Here is a 19,058-nt window from a genome sequence, read left to right as displayed (position 1 = left end):
TCATGTATATTTATATATGACTAACTATGCAAATATTTAATCACTTAGACAACGACACACAGAAACATATTTCACAAACGAGTGTGAAATTACAAGTATATACATCTTATAAAAACATGATGAAAGAAAAATGTGTATTAAGAGTGGTGCGGGTCACAACGGGTCAAGAAAACCAGACTGAAAACAGTCTGAAACAGTGGTTGCTCTCTAAACTCATCATATTTTGAGTCTTTTTTGTCAATATCCTGAACCACATAGCCAATATATTATTCTAATTTCTCAAGCAGCTGGTGAATGTCTTCTTGGCCACGGTACACTCTTTTGAGACCCCTTGGAACGTTCCGGCAGGAGGACAAGTTCAGATAGTTTAGAGCTGTCGCCTGGCTTATAATCAACCTGCAAAATAATAATACATTTTACTTATAATTCGCCTTTCTTGTACTCAAAACACTACAGTACAGAAAAAAAGCTACAATCATAAAACAATATATTGATAAAAAGTAAATATTACTTTGATCTCTTCTGCAAAAATTACAAACGAGATCTAAAAAAACATGTATATTGTATCTTTCTGTTCGCTCACGTTACCACCAGCTGGGTGTAAGAGAACAGATGGCTCACCTCAGGGCTGGTATTGTGATCTTGGTTCCAGTAAGGTTAAGGGAATGCAAGGAGTCGGCTCCTGGTCCCTGAGCTAGTTGGCCCATGGAGATCTCCATGTCGTCCTCGGAGAAGAGTTGATTAGTGAGGTCCATCTCCTGCAGGGTGCAGCTCCATTTCTGTGTGAGTAAGTGAAGGTCCTTTTTGCATGACGACAGAGACACTTTGTACAGTCCCCAGTACAGACACTCAAGCTCTGGGGAACAAAAAGGCAGAAACACACAAACAGTGATAGAAATTAGAGGGTTTAGAATACCCTTGCATGTTCATTTCTAGTTTATATATCCCAGTAGGTGAGCAACAGACTAAGCCATGCATGTGATTTTCAAGAGCTTCCCACACAATGTCTCAGAGTGAAAACATACTTTCGCAAGGAAGGGCAGCCAAGCCGGCCGTTGAGATTCCATAGCAACCCCGCAGATCAAGGACACGCAGCTTGGTAGACCCATAGAGGATGTTTTTCAGATCCTGGTCCTTCATGACAGAAAAAGATGCGGTTGCGATACACAGTTCCTCCAGCAGGGGAAACCCCAGCAGGCATTCTGGCCCGCTGCGTACCGTTTTATATAGGGGTGTGACGTTCAGCATGCGGAACGTCTGAATAAAGCAAGAGAGAAAAAGACTGTTGGTTTTCTGCACTTCATAGTGTTAATAACTTGATGTGAGGAGGATAGCTACAGTTTGCGTGGTTAATTGAGTACAGTGTTTACATTTTAGTCATTTAGCAGACACTCTTATCCAGAGCGACTTACAGTAAGTACAGGGACATTCCCCCGAGGCAAGTAGGGTGAAGTGCCTTGCCCAAGTACACAACGTCATTTTGCACGACCTGACTCCATTTTCTATGCATACCTGTATTTTAGGACAACCCCTTTGTAGAGCTTGGATGCTTAAAGGGAGCTGACAATATCCACTATCCAGCTTTGTGTTGATTTCAAGTAGTTCCAATTCAGGACAGCAACCTCTCTAAAAACATAACATTTTGTAAAAGATTTTACTGTATTATAATTGTGAGACTGTTAAATAATGAATACACTGGTTGGGGGGGGGGGAAACATACTGAGATAGCAGATAGAAGTCTGTCGTTTTTGGGTCCATAAGTGAACAGCATCTGTCGGATTTGACTGCCATGGGATTCCAGGAGAGAAACAAGCCCTGCCATGTCAAACTGCAGAAAAAAAATATTTTTATAAATCGGTGACACAAACATTTTTACTTTTCCACTGATACAATCACATGGGTGGCTCAGCGGTTATAGCATTTGACAACAGATCAAGAAGGTGCAGGTTTGAAATCCCCTCTGTATGTTGCTTCCGACAAAGACATCTTCTCATTAAATACAGAATTAATAAATAATAATATTCTTGTTACCTCTGAATACTGCACGTTGATGCTCTTTAGTGAGTGGCAGTGTTCCCCAAGGCTGCTGAAGGCCTTGGTAGTCGCTCCCGTGCAGTACGACAGCTTGAGTGACCTCAGATGAGGGCAGGATTGAGACACCACCTGAGGGAAGAAAGCAGACATTACAACAACAAATATGAAACAGTTGGCCTGTTTGTGCTGATAAGTGAGAGCTGTCACAATTTTTGAGGGGTAAAATAGGTTGTTGTACTTCAACACCCCATTATCCTCACACCTGAATCCACTTGCACTTTAAACTATTGTTTTGACAGTGTGACAGTGTTTTTCCCCAAAATATTTATGCTCCCACATTTAGAAGGTAATAACATTAATTTCTATTAAATGAAAAATACTCACCTCTAAAACATGGTCCACTTGCTTTTTCCAGTGACACAGAGAAAAGTCTCTAACTTGAGAGAACCTTGAACACAAAGGAATAGTACATTGTTTATCTCAAACTATCATTCACAAAATCATCTAACATCTCACGTTTTCTTAACAGATCATAACAGATGCCAGACCTGTTCTGTGCAAGCCAGCTGATGGTGTTCCTGATCTTCAGTTCTGTTTTGGGTAGCTGGGTCTTGCCTGGTTCGATCCAGCAGTACCCCAGCGACACAGTGCGCCACAAGGCTGGTGTGCTGGCAGCAGCATTCCATAGGTTGCAGACCCTGGCCATTCTACAGCAAACAGGTTCATAAGCAAAAAACAGATCATAAGTCATTTTAAAAGGTTATTTATAATAATATAATAATGATAAGAGGTGCACATATTGTATCCAATCAACTTATGATAATTTACCTGCATAGAAAAGGTACGGCACCATTTTCGCTAACCAACATTTGGAAAATGTTGACCAGTACCTCCACAGGCAGGCTCTGACCCCAACTTCCAGAACTCTCCTCTGAGGAATAAGGAGCAACTTCCCGTTCCACATTTTTGATCGGTGGTGTCTTTTTTGGAACACGCTTGGGACAGACGTTTGTCTTTTTCCGCTTAATGACTTTAGCTTTTCGTACCGCCAATTTTTTTTTATTAACTCTTCTCTTTGGACTGAAGACATTGTCAAACGAACTGGTGTTCGATATAATCAAAAGCATACCATCTCCCTCTTGAACAGTATAGTTAGGTCTTGGAGGCCTTCTGCCAGTGTTCTTTTTTTTCTTCTTGGGCTTGACATTTTTAGGCGCATTACTAGCCTCCCTCTTTAAAGATCTTTTCCTTTTAGTGACTTCATTTTTATTTCCCTCGTTAGTTCCGGACGGTGATGCTCCTGATATAGCACCCTCTGGCTCCATCTTTAATGGATATCAAGCATTCAACTATCCTGAAAACATATCAATGGGAATCTTAAAGTGAGAGATGATGATGACTGAAATTGTCTCGGTTATCTGTACATTATGATTTATGATTTACTATGATTTAACTAGAACGAACTAGGAAACAACATAGTAAGCCAGTGAAGTATTTAACGAGGGATTTTTGTAAAATAAAACTCGATTGCTGGTTAGCTAGCACCATCCATCTAAGCTAGCAGTGACCACGGTTTGTCAACAATACACTCAACCCACAATGCACTTCACGAGTTCCGGGTTGACTTGAGCAGAGTAGGGTCACCAGATATTCAAAATGCTTGAATGTCACGTGATTCACGTAGCGATAGTTCCAGGAAGTTCTTGGCGAGCGATTTGAATACGTTAATACAGATAGACAGGACGCGATTTTTGGTAATTCGCAGTAAATAAATGCATTAATTTAGAACATAGCACACCGACATGTGTATGTAGGCTATATCAGTGTAAAAAAAAAAGGACAATTCGCTCATATTTGAGGATTAGTGTGAACAGATAGCGTTACCCGCCTTGTTGTTGACATATGTTAGGATAATGCAGCAGAGCCATGTATAGCCTAATAGTAGCCTAATATTCTATTTTATGGCTCTGGTCTAACGTTACCTTGGTTAAAGAGCCGGATGCTGTTGTCTATTGGTTTCAATTCTTTTAGTAAATTATGTTTTAATTATTAGGCTATGTTCTTAAACTTGAATGGTAGGCAAAATAAATCACATCCTGTCTATTGATATATTTAGAGGGATGGGGAGGAAAGGATTGTTTCAAGATTCAGATTATTTTCAATTTCAGATAATTAAATGTAATGTTTTGGTTTTCAGATGTGTCTGTGTCCTTTCCTCTGTGTTGTACCTGCATAGTGTCCACCATGGTTTGCTGTGCTGCGTGGGGGTGCTCCAATCGCTCAGAGCAAGGAGTACGCATGTACGGTTTCCCCAAGGACACGGAGAGGAGGGGGAAATGGTTAGCTAAAACCAGCAGGAGCAACCTTCCTGTGACTAAAGATTACAACAATACAAAAATATGTGAGGTAATCATATTCAAACACTGCATTTGCACTTTTTCACAGACACCATTGGGGAGCTTAAATGTTTGCTTTATTAAAAACAGGGAAAGGCTTACAAAATATGTATGTGAGTAGACTAAACTGAGCTGTTTGTGTGGGAAGTAAACTCAAGTCGCTCTCTGCAGGCACATTTTGAGCAAGACCAGTTTCTCAAGAACTGGAAGGGCAAGACCAGGCTGAGACCAGATGCTGTTCCCACCATCTTTCTGCATCTCCCTTTTGAACAGAGGTCTCCTGCACCACAATGCACTGTTAAACCTGTCAAAAGAATGACCATAGCTGAGGAGCACAGCTATAGTGTTAAAGGTAAAACAGATATAATAAGTAAAAACTCTCAATAATTTTTGTAATGTGTCCTATTTTGAAGTGATATGATATTGTTTTGAATACGAAAAAATGAACAGTGCCATGTGTTCTACTCACATCAGTTCCAAGGATTGAGGAAAGAAGGGATGAGGAGACAGTGAGAAGGGAAGGTGAGAGTGAAGGAATAGAGGACTTGACCAGTGAGGCATTACTGCTCCTCCCCTGCTCAGCACCCTCTCCTCCCACAGTAGGTTACTAATATGTACACAAACAAGATTACTTATACACTAGAATACATGTTTAGTATGATTACTTATACAATACTGTAGTTTTATGCTTTATAGTATTTAGTATGATTCCCCATTGGGCCCAGTATGACTAATTTTTCAAAATTGCTGGTTTATTTTAAACTTATCTTGTGTTTTCAACCTCACCTAGGTCCTCCAACAGCCCTCTCCTGTTGTCCTCAGTCCTAAATCACCTGAGCAGCAACACAATATTGACAGGTAGGCTAGAGCCTAATAGTCTACAGAATCACAGAGCCAGAAAACAAGCAACCCATAAAAACGTTTGTATTTACTGTTTAGAAGTCACGATGCACTCTAAATCCATACCTTATCAATAACTTTCTTTTTAACGTTTAACGAGAATGAACGTTAGGCCAATGTGTTGATAACTTTATTCAGTAGTAGGCCTACCCTAGACTAATCTGTTATCTGTTAACTTTCCCTAAATTTACACATTTAGAGGGGGATAATCCACTAACAAGCTTTAATACGCATGTTGATTTGATTCAGATAATAATATATCTGATTCCGAAAACTACTTGCCCTTTAAAAGTGCATGACAAACGGTCTATTCCGCTGCGACGTTGACGCTACTCTCTCTTTACGTGGCTTCGCTGAGTGGTCGAGATTTTCGGAATGACCCGCCCTCTTCTGAATAATCTTCCAATTCCTTCCAATGTGAGCTTCGAAGCAACCAAGTTGAAACAAGCTAACTAGAAGTAGCTTAGCTTGAGAAATGAAGTAGTTTAATGTTGCTGCAAGAATACAAATAAGACGGATTTTCGGTAAGCAGAAATGTGTTCATATTTCTACAAGTGACATAGTTCATGTGTCGCTAGATAACGTATTTATGGCTACACTTGCAAGGCTATCGCTATGCAGTTACCATAGCCAATGCTGCGTTCTATATATGATAACCTAATGAAATGTGTTCCATCCATGTTTTGAAACCTGCTTCTCAAGCTATAACGTTACATCTTGTAACACACCAACAATGGAAGACAATCAAAGTCATCTGAGCGGGAATACTGTTGTTATTGACGCCGACTTGAGTGAGTAGCTAACAGATTGTATTGCACAGATTGTAATTAATTATGTAGTAACTAACAGACTGAGGTCTTCGTTTCCTTTTGGCTAAATTAAAAATCATGAAGATAATACGATTTGTTTTCTCTCCATATAGTTTGTTTTAATGATCTAATTTACTTTAAATCTTGACTTTCAGGGGATGAAACCTTTACAAAGCTTGTTGGCGATTTCTTGGGACCTCAGTCTGGGGAGGACCTGGGCTTGGATGACCAGCCATGCAAGAACAGACTTTTGATTCAAGTTGGACTAATGAGGGAAGACAACCAGCTCTCCTGGGGGGCAGTGGTAGAATGGCTTCAGAAGATTTTTCCAATGCATCAGTCTGCAGATTTCCATGCTCTGATTGAAAGAGGCATAGCAACAACCTTGAGTTTAGGCACTGAAGCAAGATTAACCTTCCTTGAATCAAATGTTAACTTTGACTTTGTTGGCCCAATATGTGACAGTATCGGAGTAGGGAGAGCAGACCTGTTGGAGATGAAGGATTTTTCTGAGAGAGCATCATCTGTCGAGATTACAAATGGGTTGATTCTTGAGTTGAGTAACTTTGTCATCAGGGAAAAAGTTGACTCCTTAATGTTGGTATCTTGGCTTCGGATTTTCAATCCACTGTTCTGTAGAAATGGCAATGTTCAGAAAGCTAACAAAGTACTTAAGACAAAATTGAAAGAAATAAGGCTTCAATATCGAAACTACAATACAAACAGAAACAGGAGGAATGCAATGATGGGAGATTTCCTCCAAAGTCCTTTTGAACTTGTTTCACATGACAACGGTGCAGGTAGCTTAAGTCAAAGATTTGGTATGAATAAACGCATGAAGAAAGGTATTTTGTCAACACACAAGAGCAAGGAGCCAGAAGTAAAAGTCATTAAAGAGGAAAGTGAATGTGTTGACATACAACCCATGGTCCAAGTCAAAGAGGAATGTGATCTTTCCAGTGATGAAGAACCCCATGTGGTGCAAAACTCACCTGACGAGGTTGAGAATCCAGATGAAGGCAAAGGAGAAGCCTTAACACTGCTGGACATAGCTATGCTCTCTGTCCAAAAACTAACAAGTGTGTATGGTGGGAAAACTGATGCTTCGAAGCAAGTTTCCCTGGATCTTCTCAAGAACCAGTATAATCTAACTTGTAAAGAAAACACAGCCATGAAACAATTTGAAGACAAAATCACAGAGCTTAAAGATTATCACTCGCTAATGTCTCCCTTACATTTCCTACACTACAATGCCCATTTTCTTGTTGACTTACATGATGCAATTGAGAAAGAGCTGATGAGTTTCGAAAACAGGATAACTCGTTCCACAGGAGAGAAACTAGGCCGTGACAGGAATGCTAAATTCAAGAGATTTGTGAGCTTCTCTGAGAGTGCCACGTCTCGATACGTCCACATGGCTTGTGACGTGTTGAGCCCTCGAGCTCCTGCCAAGCAAAACTACAGACGACACTGGATCGCCTTCTGTGAAGAGAAAAACAACCCCTCACAACTGGCTGTCAACCGATCAAATCGGTTCAACAACTACTTCGAAGCCGCAGCGGGTCTCATTCACCATCACGGAGAGATTTCCCTTTTCTTCTCTGACCTGCTGTTGCTTGACAATGACGACTGCCCCAACATCGTTCTGGAGAGTGTTGCAGAGGATGCCAATGATGAGGTCATTCAGGCCTTTGTATGTGTACTCGCCATCATCTACTTGAAGGTCCTCGGGCCTTACTGGCAGCTGCTGAAGAGTAAAGCAGAGTACTCACTTTTCAGCCAGTACATTCTCTGCCTCTACCAGAAGCTCCTGGAATGGTCCAAGGATCCCTCTCCACTTCTGGAGCCAGAGACCATTGCTAACGTGTTCCTCCAGGTTCCTCTGCAAGAGAAGACCTTTGATGAGGTGTTCACATTCTGTGGATCCAACTCAGAAAATGTTCACCTGGACCTGATACGGAGTTGTCTCCAGAAGATGGTGAGAGTGATCGCTGCTGTCACTGAAGAGAACCTCAGAGAGTTTTTGCCTGGAGGTGAATATTGCCAAAAGCCCTCCATGGAGCTCTCCTCGATGCTGACCACCTGCACATTCTACACCTTGATGGGTGAGTACCCCTTCGGTCATGCTTACCCATACAAAAGGAAAAGACCGGACAAGATCACCAATCTGCAGTCAAGTAGCTGTTATGAAGATGACAAGGACAGCCCTTGTTCTTCAGAAGATGAGTCTCCCAGTAGATATGCTGGGGCCCAAAGAATACAGAAAGGTACCCCTTTGGTGAATTCCCCTCCCTCCAAAAGACCGCGTGGCAAAGTTGTAGGCTTGTGGAAAGCCAAAAGAAATGATCTGGCCCATAGGAAAAACCTGAGTCCTGGACAGGGTTCTGTTGGAAGCCAAATCTTGTCAGCTGTGGAGAAAAATGGAGGACCTTGCAAAACCAAACAAGATGTTGACAGACTTCTGTCAACACTGGAGGGGACAAGACTTTTTCAGAAACGGGAGGCAATACGCTGCCAAATCGGTTATCAAAAATGTGTCATTGGCTGCAGAGACCCCAGCTTGCATCTTGTTAACTTTTCCCTCTCAAACATGATCTCCAAACTGAAAAAAGTGCTGCCTGATGAGGGTGTGAATCAAACTGATGCTTCAGACCAAGCGAAGAGTTACGGGGATTCAAATGAGGGGCCGAGTGTTGAGACATCCATAACCACAGATGGTCTGTAAAGTCAGTTACATTTTTCAGTCTGTCCATCTTTGAACAAAAAATGTAAATTTAACTTTTATATGTTAATCTCAATTATCTGTAACCTGTAAAATGTGAAGCAATGGAATTTCATAATTGATCAGATAATTAAAGACCTTTTCTTTACTTGACTTATTACTCACTGGAAACCATGACCCAGGATAGGCTTATGTACTGTATAGATACTGATGAGAAAAGGCACAGGCCACACTGAAAATGCTACAATTGTTTGTTAGTGATAGATATATGTGAATCATTACACAGACCCAATGTAAAATATGAGACAATGAATGTTTTATCACTGTTTTGATATATTCATTGTATCTTTTTTTTCTGTCGCGCTACTATCTACGACGCGATTGTGTCGAGACAACGGGAGCATTTGATTGGCTACGTGTTAGGGGGCGGAGAGTGCTGCACTCTACCATTCACTGGGTTTCTTACTCTTCAACGTAGTTATGCTGGTGTTTTGGAGCTAAATACGTCTGTCCGTGATTTATGGTTCATACAAACTGATCAGACGCCATACAAGAGGACGATATGGCGAGTACTTGGTGGAATAGCCCAGCGGTGACCCACATCCTTGTGGCACTCTTCGGCACTGGCTCCTGGATATCTGTAAACGGTCTATGGGTGGAACTCCCCGTGGTAGTCAACGTTCTGCCCGAAGGTCAGTAAACTTGAGTAACAGTTATCGCCTGTTATGTCAATAATCCTGTCAACAAACTTACTATGTTGAATGTCTTTCATTTGATTGTAAGCTACACAAAGACAACAATGACATGTTATTTTAATTAGCTACATGCACAGTCTACAGATTAGCTAGACTAGCTAACAATGGTAGACTAATTTACGCAATGTTTTATATTGTAGGTTGGAACCTTCCAGCGTACCTCTCCGTGCTAATAGCATTTGGGAATCTTGGACCGATTGTGGTGACAATAATACACCACTGTGCCCCTGGACGATTGAATGAGCGACTGGTCATACATTTCATTCAGGTTTTAGCAGTCGTAGCATCTGCATTCCTGGCCATTTTCTGGTATAAGTCTGTCTCTGTAAACGGGGACCTAAAATCGATACCATTCCTACTTCTCACATTTGTTTTATCACTGGTTTGCTGTACGTCCAATGTCACCTTTTTGCCCTTCATGTTCCGCTACCCTCCACAGTACATTCGAACATTCTTTGTCGGCCAGGGACTTAGCGCCCTGTTTCCATGTGTGGTAGCTTTGGGACAGGGTGTTGGAAAGGTAGAGTGCAAAACAGAAAACGGTACGGTGACGCCGGTGTATCTGAAGGAAAACTTCCCAGCGCATTTTTTTTTTTGGTTTCTGTCGATTATGTTGTGCATCTCGGCGCTTTCGTTCTTGGCTCTGACGCGTAGAGAGACAACGGAGCCTGCCGGGCCTCGAGACACCCCGGAACACGATTCACCTGCAACATCTTCAAAGGCCGATGGGGACCAGACGCACCCGCTGCAGAACGGAGGGATCCCGGTGTCGGAGGACCAGGTGGAGGTGGAGAAACGGACACCTGTCCAGAACTTTTGGACATCACAAAACATCTATTTGTTGGTGTTGCTGGGGATCTCCAACGCCTTGACGAATGGAGTCCTGCCTTCTGTCCAAACCTTCTCCTGTTTGCCCTATGGCACAATGACCTTTCATCTCTCTGTAGTGCTGGGCAACATCGCCAACCCTCTGGCTTGCTTCATCGCTATGTTTGTTCTACTCAGGTGAGAAAATTGAGAATTTAAAGAAGGAACACTTGACAAAACTGGACTTTGACAATTGATGGCCGTGAATTGATATGAATACATTCCAAAACAGATGATCATTTAGTAAAAAAAAATACATCTTACAAACATCTTATTAAAATCCAACATTCATATGTTTTTAAGAAAAAAAAGAATCAAGTTTAGTGAAACCAGGAGATCACCAAAATGAGTGTTTGTGTGTTTGTCAGGTCGTCTGTGGGTCTGGGGATCATGTCTCTGGGAGCAGGGGTGTTTGCAGCATACCTCATGGCCCTCGCTGCCCTCAGCCCCTGCCCTCCTCTGCTCGGGAGTGGGTCTGGAGTGGCCTTGGTGGTGAGTCTCTCATCAAACATTTACATTTAGTCATTTAGCAGACGCTCTTATCCAGAGCGACTTACAGTAAGTACAGGGACATTCCCCCCGAGGCAAGTAGGGTGAAGTGCCTTGCCCAAGGACACAACGTCAGTTGGCATGACCGGGAATCGAACTGGCAACGTTCGGATTACTAGCCCGATTCCCTCACCGTTCAGCCACCTGACTCCAACATCCCTCACTCATTACATCAGTCACACCATACAGATTTGGTGGCCTTTCACTCATATTTTGTAGTCTTGAAGTGCTCCGGTATTTACGTGTGCATCTGTGGTTCCCAGGTCCTGTCCTGGGTCGTGTTCACGGGGCTGTTCTCCTACCTGAAGGTGGTGATCGGGACCCTGCTCCACGAGGCCGGTCACGCCGCCCTGCTGTGGTGCGGTGTCTTTATCCAGGCTGGCTCTCTCGTCGGAGCGCTCTCCATGTTCCCCCTGGTCAGCGTGTACCACGTGTTCGCCCGCTCTCAGGACTGTGTGGACAACTGCAGTTAGAACACGGGGGTGGAGGAGCAAGGTGGTGGTAGGAAGTCATGGGTGGCTGCTGTCCTGAGCAGGCCCAGGCCAGGAGGTGGTGTGGCTGGAAACATTCAGAAACAGCTAAAGCATTCCTGGTGAGTTGGAGCAATGTGAATGGGTGATGAAGCTTTGTGATGAAGCTTTGTGATGAAGCTTTGTGATGAAGCTTTTGTTATTGTTGGATTGTCTTACAGTCCTTCTGATTTACGTTTACAATGGCTTAAGGAGCAGCTGCTGTGTTTCATTTTGCAACTCTGTATCATGTGATATCTTACAACTCAAGGACTGCATCCATCACAGTGTCCTCAGTGTCCTTCAGGCCTAAGAAGTGAAAAACATTAATGTTTAGACAGTGGAATGATATACACTTGAACAGTACTACTTATATACTTGTACCAATAATTGCATGGCTAACCAAACACTGCCGTGTTTACATCATTCCACAATGCTAAAGCAGAAGTAACTGCTTAGTCATGTGACGTGCCAGATTCTCTTTGTTTCTTTGTCTTATGTTTCTTTAATGTTATTTAGATTCGGCATTGCTGGTGAAAGTTAAAGATGTGATGCACTTTTTGGAGGGAGGCTACTGTATGCTGAAAGAAGTAGGTTTTGTGACAGTCCTATTTAATACATTAAAATACTCATGATGCCTTAAGAGAAATAGTTTTTGTTTCAGTCACATACTCAGTGGGTTTGTTTTGTGAAATTATTTTGTGATTTTGCAATGCGATATTTGATATACTGTTTTTCTGTGATAAAAAATAAAATAAAAAATCTGTTGTGTAACAATTTGAGATTCAGCTATGAATCCGTGGTGCTTGGGGTGATGCGGAATTATTAGGTGACAATAGGATGAATTTTCGCAAAACTTAAAATGTTCTTGCCTTACGACTCTTGTAGTCATGGATATATTGTTAAATATATTTTTAAGTACATTCAATAGTTCATGTTGTTAGCTTTGGAATGTTATCAATCTCATATGCTTTGATCTTAGAACATTTTGAATGCAATTTATAGCTGACTCTTTATATGTACTTTCATAGAGCTGCACAGGATTTAAATATGTACAGTTTTCTTCAGCAAACACATGAATGTGCATCCCTGCTGCTCTGCCAAGTCATGTGCCGACTTTCAGTTGGTACATTTTAGAAGTCTGAAATGTTATGTCGGATTGTGTTTTGTATGTTTTATATGGTCTTTCTTCACAGTAAAGTTGTATGAAAACAGTCTGAGCTTCTATGGCAGGAAAGTTAATCTTTCAGTGAACAGAAGTTGACCTGGCCACCACATGGTACAAAGTTAAACATGATACCTTTCTGCACATTGTAGGACAGCACTGTTGTTTGTTTGGATGTATTACAAGCTCTACTGACATATTTGAGATCTAACAAGGGCTGTTTTTTTTGCCTATGATATTTTTAATGAGAAATCAAGAAGCGTCCGAAATGTTGTCCAAACTTCTGCATTGGTCAGTTTTTGTATAGAACTCTTAATCTGTAATAAATATTAACAACGACTGCTGGTTTCACTGCAGGAAGGACACCCATTTTGAACTCTCCAACCTGGTATTCATGGCACAGTTTACAAAACCATGCTTTCATTTTGAGATTATTTGATTATTTTGTAGAAAAATAAAAGTTGACCTCAAGGTCACATGTGGTAGAGCAATTGTTAGACTCCTGAATTGAAGGAAGTTTTCAAACAAATTGAGGTTCTCAGCATTGTTACTTGCTGGGTTGACATGAGGCTTAATGTAGAACACAGGTGTCATCGCTGTTCCTGTTATTGACTTTCACAATTATGTTTGAATTTGCTCAATTGATACATCGCACACACAAACCTGGTATTTTGATAAATCACACCTTATGAACAATGTTTCCATCCCATTGTCTTGTAAGTCATAGCAAAAAAGTAGATGTTCCTTTACTTCTATAAATGTAACAAACATTCTTTATTACATAAGTGAATTAATTCATACTTTATTTTGAAAACCAACATTTTGGATAGTTGTGACCTCCAGGCTTAGTGCATGTGATCTCCTTAACAAACATTCCTGAAGTTTCAAGAATGTGTTGTTGACCCACAAGATGTTTAACATCAAACTAGACTGTGGTGATCGTGCCTGTAAATCATCTCATGTGATGCTTGTCTGTGACACAGATGTCAGACTCTGAGCATATTAAGGAAAAAAAAACCTTTGTCGAAATCACATGTATTATGGTTGGTTAACACACACACCCACCCACCCAGCCACTAAGGCTATAATCCCCTGCTCTCTGGATCCTGCAGAGCAGTTAAGACGCAGGACTTTGGCTTCTCTTCAGACCCTAACCCGCTGGACCTAATGTAAGTACCTCAGCAGGGATGCATTCTAACTTCTTTTTATGAGTAACTTTCCAGAAAATAACAATATGGTACTCCCCTGTACCAAAATTGAGTGTAATGCAAGGATGATTTTAAATTAAATATTTGTATTTGTATAGGTTGCGTTATATTGAAAAGTGTATGTGTGTTTAGTACTGTGATACTTTAATATTCATATCAACAAATCATATTTAATAAGTGTGTTAAACCAGGAGAATCTAAAACTGTCTTTCATAATTGTTGAAAATGTATAGGTTTGCATTTGTTAAAGTAGAACATCTGTTTCAATGCTAGCTGATGCCTTAGCATGCGGTCCTTTGATCGTGTAGCTTCAGGGTGTGCATCAACTTCCTCGTATTGTTTTAGAGAAGAATTTGATCAAAGGCTCTTTTGTGTTCACAGTCCCTGGTCAATAAACAGTTCTTAGATGTTTAAAGACTAGTTTTGCAATTCTAAGTAACCAATAGGTGATTGTGCTTCTTTTGTGTTTCATCATTGTAAACACTAAAGTAAGATAATACTTAATTGAAATAATAATTTACTCTGAACTGTAATTGTGTCTCCTGTCAGTCCAGCTGGCTAATTCTGGCCCGTTCTATTTACAGTGTGTACAGGAACTGGGATTTGGAACACTTTGTCATATTTAGGCATATGTTTTTATGTGGTGAGTGTATAGGATGGTTAAGGAGATAGCTCTAGTTGAACTGATAAGAGTCTTTGAATCAGTCAGCCATGCAGGATATGATGTCGTAGTCCCACCTCCTTGGTTTTTTATTTTTACTTACTTGGATTGTCAGACAACCCACACTTGTAAACAAGTGTTGCTTTATTAATTCAAAGTTCTGTGTTTTAATTATACCAGAAAACAAACAAACAAAAAACTAAACAATATAAATAAATCAATAGAAATAAAAAGACATTACTGAAATACAATTTGCACAGCACATGTCTTGGTGATTGGGCACATTTTCATGGCAAACTTACACAGCAGAAAAAGTGTAAATTGAAAAAATGACTTTGACTGACACAGATTTAGCATTCAGTTTCATTTTAAGTCATATATTATGATGGTGGTTTATTTAGTGAACGTCTGGTACCAGGAAGACAGAGCAAAGATTAACCACTCAGAAATAAGTCACCTACTTTCATACACATCCATCCATAGTCAAACATTAATGTCCACCTCCCATCTCACTGAAGTGTTCGTCTGTTCTCAACACAGTCGTGGCCTGATGTTTTGATTGAATCTCGATATTTACATTTAGTCATTTAGCAGACGCTCTTATCCAGAGCGACTTACAGTGAGTACAGGGACATTCCCCCCGAGGCAAGTAGGGTGAAGTGCCTTGCCCAAGAACACAACGTCAATTTACGCGGCTAAGAATCGAACCGGCAACCTTCTGATTACTTGCCCGATTCCCTAACCGCTCAGCCACCTAACTCCCCTGACCTTTTAGACAACGTAATTACATTTTTAAGATCTAACACTGTGTGGTTTTAGACACGTCTCTGCTGGTGTCCCTGTCTTGGTCCGGCATGGTTCTTCTCACCCACGTTCTGGCGTGCCTGTTCGGCATGGGCTCCTGGGTGTCCATCAATGGGCTGTGGGTTGAGCTCCCCCTGCTGGTCCCTCAGATCCCCGAGGGCTGGTACCTGCCCTCCTACCTGTCCGTCATCATCCAGATGGCCAACGTGGGGCCGCTGTTCGTCACCCTCATGCACCGCTTCCGCCCCGGCCTGCTCAGCGAGACCCTGGTCATCTACCTGATCTTGGGGCTGGGCGCGGTGGCCAGCTTCCTGCTGGTGTTCTTCTGGACGGAGGTGACGGTGGTGGGCGGGGTCCCTCGCAGCATGGCCCTCCTGGTCCTCACCTTCTTCCTGTCCCTGGTGGACTGCACCTCCTCCGTCACCTTCCTGCCCTTCATGATGCGCTTCCCCTCTCAGTACCTCACCACCTACTATGTGGGGGAGGGCATGAGTGGGTTGCTCCCCGCCCTGGTGGCTCTGGTCCAGGGGGTCGGAGTGCTACACTGTGTCAACAGCACACAGGCCTTCAACCAGACCCTCACCGGTTCCCTCAGGGCTGGCGTCCAGCTCCAGACACTCCAGGCTCAGTATCAGCCGGCACACTTCTCAACGGATGTCTTCTTTGGCTTCCTGAGCGCCATGATGGTGGTGTGCCTTGTGGCTTTCCTCCTGCTGAACTACCACCCTGCTGTGACCCGAGAGCGCTCCAAACCCCGCTACCCCAGGCCTGGGGGGGTGGAGAAGAGAGACCCAGCACTCGGCCAGACAAGCCGGACTGAGCAAAAGCCCATGATCAGCCCCAGTTTGAAGCCAAAGAGCAGCTTTGGTACCGGGCTGTACAGCTGGATGCAGGTGGTGTACATATTCATCCTCCTGGCCTGGGTCAATGCCCTGACTAACGTAGTGCTGCCCTCTGTGCAGTCCTACTCCTGCCTGCCCTACGGGAACAGTGCCTACCACCTGGCAGCCAGTATGGCTGCTATGGCCAACCCTCTGGCCTGCTTCCTTGCTATGTTCTTCCCCTTAAGGTCAGTAAAGATATTAAATACATGCCTTTATCATTTTGTTTACCTTACCACACATGTACATTCATGTTTGATCAAAGTGCTGTACAAGAGGTAATCAACGTGTATGTATATGAACTTTCCAAAAATAACACCTCTTATTAATCCAATGATTGTGTCAGTCCAGATCCCTGTTGCTGATGGGTGTCCTCACCACCCTGGGCAGTGGGGTCGGAGGTTACATCCTGGCCATGGCTGTGCTGAGCCCCTGCCCTCTGCTGCTGGACGGCCCCCTGGGAGCCAGCCTCATGGTGAGTGTTAACAACACAATAACAGTGTAATAACAACACGATAACAGTGTAATAACAACACAATAACAGTGTAATAACAACACGATAACAGTGTAATAACAACACGATAACAGTGTAATAACAACACAATAACAGTGTAATAACAACACGATAACAGTGTAATAACAACATAATAACAGTGTAATAACACTAACAGTGTAATAACAACACGATAACAGTGTAATAACAACACAATAACAGTGTAATAACAACATAATAACAGTGTAATAACACAATAACAGTGTAATAACAACACAATAACAGTGTAATAACAACACAATAACAGTGTAATAACATAATAACAGTGTAATAACAACATAATAACAGTGTAATAACATAATAACAGTGTAATAACAACATAATAACAGTGTAATAACACAATAACAGTGTAATAACAACATAATAACAGTGTAATAACATAATAACAGTGTAATAACAACATAATAACAGTGTAATAACACAATAACAGTGTAATAACATAATAACAGTGTAATAACAACACAATAACAGTGTAATAACATAATAACAGTGTAATAAGTGTAACAACAGAAGGGACAATACATTAGAACGATTTAACACATTTTTACTTTCTCAGGTTGGTGCCTGGACCATCTTTATACTCAGTTTGTCATATGTGAAGGTGATCATTGCAGTGATCCTGCGAGACGAAGGTCACAGCGCCCTTGTGTGGTGTGGAGCAGTAGTGCAGCTGGGGTCGTTCATAGGGGCCATTGTCATGTTCCCATTGGTCAGCGTGTATGATTTCTTTGCATCTGGGGACCCTTGTAACCTAAACTGCCTTTGATTAAAGTTCAATTTAATGTTATTTTTCTATTAATACGCAAGTGAATCCCTTTCAAAGTTTCACTGGAGACTCGATAGACTTGGAGGGAAAGATTAGCTCATGACAACAGTGACAACCACGTTATCAGGGTTTGATGAAAAGGACAAGAGACTGATCACTATTTGTTCTCAACAGACATTCTTCTTTTTTTGATGATTACCATGAAGGCGTTTTGAACAGTAGAATTATAAAAATGAGCTATCATGGGCTCTTCTTTGTCATTAAACAGACACAAACATCTGTACATTGTCATTGCAGTAATAATTTTTCAGTTGTTTTGCTTGTTATTGCTTAGTCATGTTACCATCATGAGAAGTGAGCTAATCATTGTTTATGACTACTGCAGGTTTTAATAACAGAAAATATCCTAATGAAAATGTTTTGATATCAGAATTAGTTTTTATTACATTTGCATGTAATTTAAGTGTGTAAAAATAAAATAACAAAAGCCGTTGTTTGGATGCAATCAATCTCAGTATAAGTTACTTAACATTCTAATGTGTACATTGTTTTCTATACTATTATTCAACAATCTCCTGCAATCATACACAACCACTAGATGTCACTATACACAATGACAACAATTCCTTCTGATTCCATCCTCGTTAAATTTGGTGAAGCTGAATACATTTGAACCAGCTGTCAAAAAGGACAATCTCTTTTTGAAGAAAAGACAGAGATGACCTTTGCTATCCCAACTGATCATTCATCCAAAATAACAGCTGCTGAAGAGGGTGTTGGGACTTGACTGAGATGGTCAGACTAACTGCGGGGTGATTTCATCCTGCTCCTGTAAAACGAACAGTGGTCCTTCAATCACTCTGGGCTATAAATGACCTTCAGTTAAAAGGATTACTTCTAATCAAGTTGAGAAGGGGACCAAAGCATGTCCTTACAAGTTAAAGTGGGATGCATTAAATAGGCCATCTTTAAAGTTCATTAGAGCTCAAGCTATAATTTGTGTAATTTATATTATTAACTTTAATTCATGGGAGGTTTCTTATTGAGCTAAATAATTTTAAAGGTGCCCTGAACACCAGAAAACCTGTTATATATAAATAACTCACAATTCGTTTAGATCAGTGTTTCATTGTCTTTTTTATAACATAAAAAACAGGACACTGATAGGGTGTGCAAGCACACCAACTTCCATATGGTATGTTTTGTTTTGATAAACACACCATGTATATGTCACACGTGTGCCCATCATTACTAAGGTAACTGAAAACAATACAAACTCAGAAAGCTTTGATAAACTGTGAAACATCCTAAAGCATCAAGGGTAACTAAGTACAAATAATTTGTTACTGACTAAACTTTTTCACTCAAGTTAAAGTCACATCATATTAATACATTAATACAAAAATACACCATAGACACTATATTTCACAAGGAGTTAAAGTATAAAACAGTTGTCAGATTATTACGCGTTATTACGCT

At 41.3% G+C, this 19,058-nt stretch overlaps 4 protein-coding genes across 5 annotated transcripts; 3 read left to right on the top strand and 1 right to left on the bottom strand.

Moving 5' to 3' along the window:
- Positions 1-7: 7 nt before the first annotated feature.
- On the bottom strand, positions 8-3,613 carry fbxl6 (F-box and leucine-rich repeat protein 6). Its single transcript, XM_067255344.1, has 9 exons — positions 2,863-3,613; positions 2,583-2,741; positions 2,419-2,482; positions 2,032-2,163; positions 1,721-1,828; positions 1,513-1,626; positions 1,026-1,257; positions 622-856; positions 8-396 (listed from the first exon to the last, which is right to left on the bottom strand). Exons 1-9 carry the CDS (start codon positions 3,357-3,359, stop codon positions 267-269), a joined length of 1,671 nt encoding a protein of 556 aa, XP_067111445.1. The 5' UTR covers positions 3,360-3,613; the 3' UTR covers positions 8-266.
- Positions 3,614-3,729: 116 nt separating this feature from the next.
- Positions 3,730-8,994, top strand: LOC136961748 (uncharacterized). 2 transcript variants are annotated; one of them, XM_067255157.1, is made up of 7 exons: positions 3,730-3,798; positions 4,271-4,440; positions 4,602-4,782; positions 4,905-5,029; positions 5,221-5,854; positions 6,033-6,121; positions 6,295-8,994. In XM_067255157.1, exons 6-7 carry the CDS (start codon positions 6,064-6,066, stop codon positions 8,862-8,864), a joined length of 2,628 nt encoding a protein of 875 aa, XP_067111258.1. In that variant the 5' UTR covers positions 3,730-3,798; positions 4,271-4,440; positions 4,602-4,782; positions 4,905-5,029; positions 5,221-5,854; positions 6,033-6,063; the 3' UTR covers positions 8,865-8,994. The 2 variants fall into 2 exon arrangements, with proteins under 2 accessions (XP_067111258.1, XP_067111259.1); XM_067255158.1 differs by lacking the exon at positions 3,730-3,798 and having other exon boundaries at positions 4,129-4,440.
- A 355-nt stretch (positions 8,995-9,349) lies between these two features.
- On the top strand, positions 9,350-13,045 carry slc52a2 (solute carrier family 52 member 2). The gene is made up of 4 exons (XM_067255524.1): positions 9,350-9,553; positions 9,757-10,621; positions 10,852-10,975; positions 11,296-13,045. Exons 1-4 carry the CDS (start codon positions 9,424-9,426, stop codon positions 11,503-11,505), a joined length of 1,329 nt encoding a protein of 442 aa, XP_067111625.1. The 5' UTR covers positions 9,350-9,423; the 3' UTR covers positions 11,506-13,045.
- A 781-nt stretch (positions 13,046-13,826) lies between these two features.
- Positions 13,827-18,082, top strand: slc52a3-2a (solute carrier family 52 member 3-2a). Its single transcript, XM_067255880.1, has 4 exons — positions 13,827-13,875; positions 15,395-16,448; positions 16,612-16,735; positions 17,370-18,082. Exons 2-4 carry the CDS (start codon positions 15,430-15,432, stop codon positions 17,577-17,579), a joined length of 1,353 nt encoding a protein of 450 aa, XP_067111981.1. The 5' UTR covers positions 13,827-13,875; positions 15,395-15,429; the 3' UTR covers positions 17,580-18,082.
- Positions 18,083-19,058: the final 976 nt, after the last annotated feature.

This window comes from Osmerus mordax, chromosome 18 (genome assembly GCF_038355195.1).
Source record: "Osmerus mordax isolate fOsmMor3 chromosome 18, fOsmMor3.pri, whole genome shotgun sequence".
NCBI classification, from domain to species: Eukaryota; Metazoa; Chordata; class Actinopteri; order Osmeriformes; family Osmeridae; genus Osmerus; species Osmerus mordax.
The sequence above is the reverse complement of the archived record's forward strand: the minus strand, read 5'-3'. Positions and strand labels throughout refer to the sequence as shown.

Excerpts from the sequence above, each read along its gene's own strand:
- fbxl6 (XM_067255344.1), bottom strand. The coding sequence starts at position 3,359 with ATGGAGCCAGAGGGTGCTATATCAGGAGCATCACCGTCCGGAACTAAC. Across the intron at positions 1,627-1,720 it reads GACTTCTATCTGCTATCTCA|AGAGGTTGCTGTCCTGAATT; the intron begins GTATGTTTCCCC and ends TTATGTTTTTAG. Across the intron at positions 1,258-1,512 it reads GGGGTTGTCCTAAAATACAG|ACGTTCCGCATGCTGAACGT; the intron begins GTATGCATAGAA and ends TGCTTTATTCAG.
- LOC136961748 (XM_067255157.1), top strand. The coding sequence starts at position 6,064 with ATGGAAGACAATCAAAGTCATCTGAGCGGGAATACTGTTGTTATTGAC. Across the intron at positions 6,122-6,294 it reads TGTTATTGACGCCGACTTGA|GGGATGAAACCTTTACAAAG; the intron begins GTGAGTAGCTAA and ends CTTGACTTTCAG.
- slc52a2 (XM_067255524.1), top strand. The coding sequence starts at position 9,424 with ATGGCGAGTACTTGGTGGAATAGCCCAGCGGTGACCCACATCCTTGTG. Across the intron at positions 9,554-9,756 it reads AGTCAACGTTCTGCCCGAAG|GTTGGAACCTTCCAGCGTAC; the intron begins GTCAGTAAACTT and ends TTTATATTGTAG. Across the intron at positions 10,622-10,851 it reads GCTATGTTTGTTCTACTCAG|GTCGTCTGTGGGTCTGGGGA; the intron begins GTGAGAAAATTG and ends TGTGTTTGTCAG.
- slc52a3-2a (XM_067255880.1), top strand. The coding sequence starts at position 15,430 with ATGGTTCTTCTCACCCACGTTCTGGCGTGCCTGTTCGGCATGGGCTCC. Across the intron at positions 16,449-16,611 it reads GCTATGTTCTTCCCCTTAAG|ATCCCTGTTGCTGATGGGTG; the intron begins GTCAGTAAAGAT and ends GTGTCAGTCCAG. Across the intron at positions 16,736-17,369 it reads CCCTGGGAGCCAGCCTCATG|GTTGGTGCCTGGACCATCTT; the intron begins GTGAGTGTTAAC and ends TTACTTTCTCAG.